General features: G+C 40.2%; 1 protein-coding gene across 1 annotated transcript in view; it reads left to right on the top strand.

Moving 5' to 3' along the window:
* The first annotated feature begins 1,246 nt into the window (after positions 1 to 1,246).
* Positions 1,247 to 9,201, top strand: part of Otc (ornithine transcarbamylase) — a 76,665-nt gene continuing 68,710 nt past the window's right edge. The window contains exon 1 of the mRNA NM_013078.2: positions 1,247 to 1,423. Coding sequence (NP_037210.1) covers positions 1,347 to 1,423 — 77 coding nt within the window. The 5' untranslated portion in view covers positions 1,247 to 1,346. The remainder of the gene's footprint in view (positions 1,424 to 9,201) is intronic.

Raw genomic sequence — 9,201 nt, 5'->3', positions numbered from 1 at the left:
TTCCAACAAGCAGCTATCTATTCTCCTACTTGGCACGTTCACCCTCTACCTCCTTTCTTGTGGATTTCACAAACATTGCTTCTGCCTGGAGTGCTCTCTCCAGAACATATATATGATTTAGGAGAAGTTTGGAAATTCGATTTTCTTTCTGTTCATCCAAAATCATTCTCCACAAGTAGAAGGCAAGTGTGTCGAGATTTATTTCCCTGGCCATATCAATGATGATCTCATAACCATTTCTGCTCCTGACTTTCAAATGACATTTACTGGTGGTAGTCTATAAACTTCTAGCAAGTACACATCAGGGTTTGCTAAGACATATGAATTGACAGTAGGAGGCGCCTGCCTCCCCTCTCCCTCCTCCCCTGTCTTCCACCCTTCTTGTTTTAAAAGTTTCCCTCTTCTGTGTTCTGCAGGACAACGTTATCTGGATCTTTCATATGGTCTTGGACTAGGACTATTGTTTACAAATGCAATCACTTTTGTTGAAATCTTAAGCTCTACAAAGATGAGATCATATCCTCTTTAGAAATTCTAGTCTCCCTGATGTCTGACAAAGATGAGAATTTAAAGCCAGCTCATTTCAAGCTGTAGCTAAATGAATGAATGTGAAACATTGGCCCTTGATGACCTGAGGAGTTGCTGAGGTGCTTGGGGGCGGGGGGGGGGGGAGGGGTTCACTGGTACTTGGAAACTCACACCGGAATCAGTAAGTGCCCACCTACTTACTAAACACCTATTATGTGGAAGACATAAAGGGGCCCCCTGGACTGAGTTCTTTTTATTATACCTCTACACCTCTTGAACTTGCTGCCATGGAAACCCAACTTTGAGTCTATCCCTTTCTATTTGTTGTGGAACGGATGGGAGTGCTAGGTAGGAAAGTGAAATCAACAGGAATACACAGGGCTGTCATAGCTCCATCTGGGGTTTTGTACTGTCAATTTACATTTTCTGAATGAGTTATTTCAGTGTACCTTCAGAGCAGCCCCAGCACGGCAGTGCCTTGCATATATTACACGCTCAATGGGTACTTGTCAACTGATTTTTATCCAAGCAAGTGACAGCATAAATACATTATGAAAAATGAAGGGTCTGGGCTCTGAAAGCATTAGGACTCTTTCTTTAAACAACAACCCTAGAGTTAGGCTTAAAGTTCAAGTGCCCCTGCACCCTGCCCTGCTCTATCTCTAACCAGGTTGATCTGATAAGGTTGTGGAAAGGTGGTAGGACCTTTGATCCCCTCTGCAACTGAAAGCATTCTTAGCTTGCCAGTGGCCCCCACTGCCTGCCTGCCTGCGGAACTCTCTAGACCATAGATTCCTCCTCCACTCTAGCAAGAGAAGATGCTGTCTAATTTGAGGATCCTGCTCAACAAGGCAGCTCTTAGAAAGGCTCACACTTCCATGGTTCGAAATTTTCGGTAAGTGACAGAAACTGGGATCTGGTCAACGGTGAAAATTGGAATTATGTTCTGCAAGGGAATGCCTCTTTCAGCAAAGTAAGTGAAGTGCTACAGTTAGCAATTACATGAGAACAGTTGTCTCTAATCCTAGCGAGGTTCGTATCTCTCACTCATTCTGCAGTTGAATTTTACCACGCTAACCAAGGCAGCTACAACAGACTAAATGCTCTTGACATCTTTCATTTGTGTGCATTCTAAATGAGCTACTGGCGAAACCAACCTGCAAAACCACCTCCCTGGATTACTAAGGGAAGGTTCTCACTTTGAAGAAATGTATCTGTGATGGTGGTCCTGGGCTTACTTGTTCTCAACGACTGATAGACCTAAGTTCCCTGGACCTAGATGGAGTCTTTATCACCCCTTCTTTGGTGAGTATAAGGCTCTCAGAGGCAAGCATAATTCATGATATTGTAATTTAATAACCCACGTTATCAGGCGTAGCTGAGAGCTCGTCATCTAATCATGCATCCTCTTGTTTTATAGGTAGGATAGCCAGAGCCCAGAGAGACTGCAGGGTCTATCCATTAGCAGCAGTCACAACATACAAATAAACTTAAAAGAACGCCTGAAAAAACCTCAGGCTTAACAGACAATAGAAATGATTCTTACGGTATAGTCTCACCCTGAGGTTTTCCAATCTACAAACATGGGCTCTAGTTATCCTACCTATAAAACAAGAGAATGCATGAGTATTTGTTGAGTACCTATCTTCTTTCATTCACTATGCATTATGTTAAAATGCAATGGTAGATAAGGCACACTGGCTAGTTTTATATCAACTTGAGAAAAGGTAGAGTCCTTGGAGAGGAGAGAGTCTCAATTGAGAAAATGCCTCCAGAAAATTGGGCTATAGGCAAGCCTGGAGGGTGTTTTCTTAATTAGTGATTGATGAGAAGGCCCCACCCCATTGTGGTGGTGCCACCCTTGGGCTTGTTGTCCTGGGTATTATAACAAAACAGGTTGAACAAGCCATTGGGAACAAGCCAGTAAGTAGCACTCTTCCATGGTCTTTACATCAACTCCTGCCTCCAGGTTCCTGCCATGTTTGAGTTCTAGTCCTGACTTCCTTCAATGATGAAAAACAGTGTGGAAGCATGATCCAAATAAAGCCTATCTCATCCATGTTGCTTTGGCCATAGTGTTTTATTACAGCAATAGAAGCCATAACTAGGACATAAGATACTCCAGCCACATGAAGTCACACTCCAGTGATAATCAATGAGATAATTTGTGCAAAACCTGGAAAATAACAGATTTTTCTCTGGTTTTCATTCCAGCTCACTGAGTAACATGGAATAAAAGGGTGACTCCAATGTAACCCACAGTTTTTAATAAAGAAAAACCATTGAATTGAAGATACTATGGTGAATCAATGACCAATTTTAAAGCTTAGCCATATATCCCTTTAGAATACACACATGCATACACACACACACACACACACAAATCTGTTTTATTTTTTGTAATCATAATATATTAAATTTTATGAGTAAAACCTCTGTCAAATAGTTGCTACCTTTGATCAGTACTAATAATATTCTCTTGGTGTGTACACAACCTCAGCACTGATATTCTCTTCTTGATAGCTGCTACCCGGATTGCATTTCTAAAAGCCCAGTTAGACATTTCTAAAACGAAATAGGATCTGGAGAAAAATCCAGCTAAACTAACTCAAATCTGTATCTAACTTTTTGAAAATATGAAATCGTCCTAGACTTTTGAGAAACTCAATAATATTTGTCCAATTACAGCTGACATTATAGCATGCAATGGTCCAATCTCTTTAACTTGAGGGAGTTGAGCACCAGCTAGAAGGATGTTACTAAAGCACAGCTTGAAATGTGTCAGAATTGTCACATTAGGAACCCTTGCCAGCTCTCTCTGCTTTCTGGCCACCATGATGTGAGCTATTCTTGTTTGATACATCTTTTCCAACAGAATGAACTGAAATTTGTGAAAGTCTGAAGAAAACGATTTTCTCTCTTAAGTTGCTTACATTGTTTATTTCATTGCAATGATGTAGAAGCTATGAATAGACACTGAAATAGTTTCTGTAAGGTATTCTCATATAGTGTGTGTATTTGACATCCCTACTGCATTATTTAGGCATATTGTCTGCCATATAGATTTACTCCAAAATGCTGGTCCCGATCATGACCTTCAGACTTTGACAGGGCTCCTTCATAACAGAGCAAAGCTCCTTGTCAACACTGCCACACTTTTGCTTTACTCAAATTGGACTTTTCTCTCCTTTCCATCTCTGGAGGAAAGTGGAGGATCCCTGTCACACAGCAAACCATCTGAATTTACCATTAGAGCTGAACAAGAAATGTGTGGTCAGGACTTGGCAGTGCCACAAAAGCTGAGATTGAAGAGTTTTGAAGTGAATAGTTATGTATCATAATGTGTATAAGTAACAGCTGAAATGAGGCCGAAGCCATCCACACAGACACTTGGATCAATCCGTTTTAGTCAATTATTTTTTCTTTCTCCTCTTTTTCTTTTTCTGCAAAATCAATAAGATCAGAGATCAGGGATGGTGAAAAGAGCGAATCAGCAAGCACACCATCTCAGGCGTGCGGGTGTGGAGCCCGGCTGGGTTGGGATAGTAGCGTTCTATGATTTGTTGCCTGTTAGGAAAACCACTTATAGCTTTTAAAGAAACCACTAAAAATCTCTTTCTTTGTCAGAGAAGACCAATTTATAAGTTCACTTCAATTTCATCTTCCAAATAGAAATTTCTTCAGAGAATATTGAACTAAGCCAGCCAATTCTGTGGAGGTTATAGATTGGAGCCGGAGGTGACTGGTTTTCAGGTATTTCATTCCAGACCTCCATAAAGGCTCACATAACTCATTATGCTTCCTTCGTCCCCAACTCTCCACATCCACCCCCAAACATGGACACTTAGGTGAAATGATTGCAGACTGTGCAGAGAGACAAGACTCAATGATCTTTGTGTTTTAATGTCAAAATTAAAATGCCTAAAATGTTTTTCTTATTCTGACCTTAGAAAACCATACAAGGCATGGGGAAAAACTGGAATGGAGTTACAGGATCTCCTTTAGCAAACTGTTTTTTTTTTGTTGTTGTTGTTTGTTTGTTTGTTTCTAGCCTACCATTTAGCAATTATCTAAAATAATGGACACTATATATTTTCAGCACTCTTGTGTTTTAGTTAAGAGAAGTCATCAGGCTTTTAATAATAGGTCCCCTGAAGCTAGTCCTGGTCTACATTCTGCAGTTCTCAAAGACTTTTCACAACCTGGCAACAATCGATGTTCTAAAATGTTTCAGAAATAGTCATTGAGTTATTAACAATAATTTATAGTACATGTGGGTATAAAGCACCAATAAGGAAGGTTTCAAATAATTTTTGTTAAAAATTAATATAGCTGCTAGTAAAAAAAAGTTTATAAATTCAAAATAGGACTTGTGGATTTCTGTTCACACCAATGGAATCCATTCGAGGGTTTTGTGAAAATAAAGTCTCTAGACTTCTTTCTAATGTGCCTTTTAAAGGAAGTGAATGGGATTTAAAGTAGATACTGCAAACTCATGTTTATTAGCTTCATGGCTGTTTTGGAAGACAAAAGCATAAAAAAAATTGACTTAGTTCCCTGGTCCAGCTTTTCATTTAAGCAAGTGAGGTCAGACCTGGCAAATGACTTTCTCAAGGTCATAGTTTACTGCTGTGTCTGGGCTAAACTGCAACTGCGACTCAAACACTTAAAGAAGTCGTTCTTCCTACTTTGGCCCTTTGATCCCTCCAAATTGATGAGAGTGGCCAACTTACAAAGGTCTGATATCCATTTGTAGATAGAGCCAAAATATGTAAATGTAAACAAAAGAGGGAAATACACCCTAACTTTCACATTAGTGCAACAGAAGGAAGCATCAGGATCTTAGCCATGAGACACGCTGGCTCTCTTTAAGGTCTGCGGAAGCTAAAGTCTTTATTGCCAATTCTCTGTGGGGACCAGGGGACCACTTACCACTCAAGTTTTTCCTGCTCTGGAAAAGTCAGTTTCTAAGTGCACACATTTTACTCAAATCATGCAGTTCCTCTTCCAGTGAAATACAACGATACCATTGAACACATCCAAATGTTCCCCACCTCCTAAATAACTTGTCGGAAGTGGGGAATGCAGATTGTAGTGAAAGGCTTTATTGTGCCAGCAGTCCATGCTCTTCCACTTCTGGTTAGAGATCTAGGTAAAACTAACCCGCAATCTTCGCTCAGCATCTTAGTACTTAGGGATGTGAGGGGTAAGAAGCCTCTGCATTTGTTTTTTCAGATGATGCAATGTAAGGAAGTAATTGTGCTTTTCTCAAAGGCGGTGGCTCTAATTAGACTGCAAATTGGCTTTTAAATCTTATTTGATTTTTCACTTTGTATTTGGCACATACTATTTGTATATATTTACAAGGTATAATATATTTAGATTCATGTATATATCGAGTAAATCCCAACTATAGGTAATTAGTACACACATCACCTTGATATGATTGATGGGAGAGCGGTACGTGATTCTCATTGGCCCCAGGATTGTATTGTTTCTGTTATGTGTAAACACAATGTTAGTATGTTACTGTAGAAGTAACTCACCAGTAGGGACTTTTCCAGCATACAAAAAGCCATGGGCTCCCCAGTACTTCAACAAGAGAAAATAAAATAAGATAAAATGTATTTCTAAGAAAGACAGAATGATAAGGTAGCTCGGATCTGATTTGAGAGGTGACCTTCTTGTTTAATTTTAGTTTCTCTCTTATATAATTTAGAACAAGAAAGGTAAATACTTCATAGGAAAAATAAAAAATGGTTTGTGTGAGGCTGGAGGATGACTCAATAGTTAAGTGCCTGTACTGCTCTTGCAGAAGATCTGGAGTTTGGATCCTAGCACCCACATCTGGCAGTGTTCAAACTTCTGTAACTCCAGCTCCAGGGCGTTCCAGGGCCCCAAGCCCAATCAGGCACCTGCACTTCCATGGACATATTCCTCTCACACAAACAAAAATAAAAGAAATCTCCTTTTTAAAAATGTGATTTTGCCTTGGTTTTGTTTTCATGAACTAAAGTAGGCTGGGTCTGATTGGAAATGGGACTTAGTAACTTTGTGCCAATGTCTTTAACTGGCTAATTTGAATGGGGCTTTATTTTCCCCAAACAGGCCAATGTTTAATAAGGACCACGAGAAAAGGGTTTGTGTCATAGATATCTTAGTATGGCCCAGTCGTGGAGCTCTTGTGCTTCTCTGTAATTCTTATGAGCTTAGGAAAGAGGCGTGGCAGTTTCATTTTGTAGCCAAGGCAAGTTCTATGAGTTGATAATGAACATGATAGGCGTTAAACTGAAGCCATTGTGTTTGCTTTCCTTCCAATGATACATTTTCCTGGTTAGTTCTTGATATCTATGAAAAACAACATTTTCCCAAGCTACCATTTCCTGCCCTACCTCCTGGATAGAATTCAGAAATGTAATGACTACTCTAATGAATTTTGAATGGTATAAACAGTAGACCTCTTTATCAGTTGACAACATTTAATCTTTTTCTAATCAGTAAGTCAAGCCCTCATATAATGGTGTCTTAAAGTATAACATATCTACTTATCTACCCTTTTGGCACTGAGAACTATGGCAACTTACTCTGTTGAAAAGGGGCTTGTGGGCCTCTATAGCCATGCTAAAAATCAGCCATCTTGGCGCTGTGGCCATACATAGATCCCATCTGTTTCTCCCATCGGGTTTTCCTAGGTCTAGGCACTTAAAGAGATATGCGTAGGATGTACAATTATAGTGCTCTCATTTCTGAATCCATGCCCATTCATTGTTCTCAGTAGAACAAATGCTGTCCCAGAGTAGCAGAGTCCTAGGAGGGTTTTAGCTTTAGCAATATTCTAGGCCACAATTAATTATTCTGCATGCCTCAAGACTTTGAGTTGAATCTACCTGAAACTGTAGAACAAAAAATTGGCAACGGGATTGGTGATTGAGCCTCTGTGTGAAAGACACTAATTATACAGCCAGAGAGCAGCTCAGGGAAGAATAATGTATTGCTATAAACGCAGAAAACAGTTGAAAGCAAAGTACAAACGACTATGAGGAAGTGGTCCTGACTACATACTTGATTTTAAGGGAATTCTGAGAGATAATATACAACCTTGAATGTACCAAGGACAAACCATTAGAAGTTAACCGTCTTTAAAAGGAACATGAGACAGGAACCGGATGTAGATCTCTCCTGAGAGACACAGCCAGAATACAGCAAATACAGAGGCGAATGCCAGCAGCAAACCACTGAACTGAGAATAGAACCCCCGTTGAAGGAATCAGAGAAAGAACTGGAAGAGCTTGAAGGGGCTTGAGATCCCATATGAACAACAATGCCAAGCAACCAGAGCTTCCAGGGACTAAGCCACTACCTAAAGACTATACATGGACTGACCCTGGACTCTGACCTCATAGATAGCAGTGAGTATCCTAGTAAGAGCACCAGTGGAAGGGGAAGCCCTGGGTCCTGCTAAGACTGAACCCCCAGTGAACTAGATTGTTGAGGGGAGGGCGGCAATGGGGGGAGGATGGGGAGGGGAACACCCATAAAGAAGGGGAGGGGGAGGGATTAGGGGGATGTTTGCCCGGAAACCGGGAAAGGGACTAACACTCGAAATGTAAATAAGAAATACCCAAGTTAATAAAAAAAATGAATCAAAAAAAAGGAACATGAGAATTCACCAAGTAATAGAAAACATACTTGCTCTGCTTCGAAAGACGAATGAACAAAACACCAAGCACAGTGTAAACTACCCATCTTTGTAGATGTTACAAAGAAATGAAGCAGACAAAGTATTGCAAGTTTCGATATATATTTAATCCCAGTATACTAAAGATACAGCTGCTGTGCTGCTTGTGGGATTCTCCACACATCTATAGTGGAAAACAAAAGCCTATCTAATGCTGCTTTGGCAATGATTTTTTTAGGACTCAGAGCACAATGCTGATTTTTCCACTAATTATTAAGGTTAGTTTTGTCTTGTTTCAGACTTAACGGTTACTTGTTATCTAACACTACCATGCTGAGGCAGAAAATGCCTTTCATGTTTTAGAAAGCTCTGGAGGATCTTATGCTGAGTTAAATCAGCCAGCCACAGGAGATCAGGTACTACATAATTTCACACACACATTACATTTGAAATAGTCCCTGCTTGGTGAATCAGAGACTGCTGCCATGGTTATGAGAGGCTGAAGAATGCGGCATATGAACATAAAGTTTTAGTTATTGTGATGATTTGTATATGCTTGACACTATTAGAAGGTTTGGGCTTGTTGGAGTAGGTGTGCCACTGTGAGTGTGGGCTTAAGACCCTCACCCTAGCAGCCTGAAATTCGGTCTTCCACTATCATCCTTCAGATGAAGATGTAGAACTCAGCTCCTCCTGCACCATGCCTGCCTGGATGCTGCCATGCTTCCCTCCTTGATGATAATGGACTGAATCTCTGAACCCTTAAGCCAGCCCCAATTAAATGCTGTCCTTTATAAGACTTGCCTTGGTCATGGTGTCTGTTCACAGCAGCAAAACCCTAACTAAGACAGTTAAGCTACACAAACAAATTCTGAAGGTTCTTTATGGTGCAGTAGTTGTAATTACTAAGATGGTATTTCCCACTGCAACATTTGTGGAGACTTGATTTTCTTACTGCAAAACAAAGCTAAAAAATGACACAAAGAGCCTTCAGT

Source organism: Rattus norvegicus, chromosome X (genome assembly GCF_021556685.1).
Source record: "Rattus norvegicus strain SHRSP/BbbUtx chromosome X, alternate assembly SHRSP_T2T, whole genome shotgun sequence".
Taxonomy (NCBI): domain Eukaryota; kingdom Metazoa; phylum Chordata; class Mammalia; order Rodentia; family Muridae; genus Rattus; species Rattus norvegicus.
Note: the sequence above shows the minus strand (reverse complement) of the source record. Positions and strands in the feature narration are given on the sequence as shown.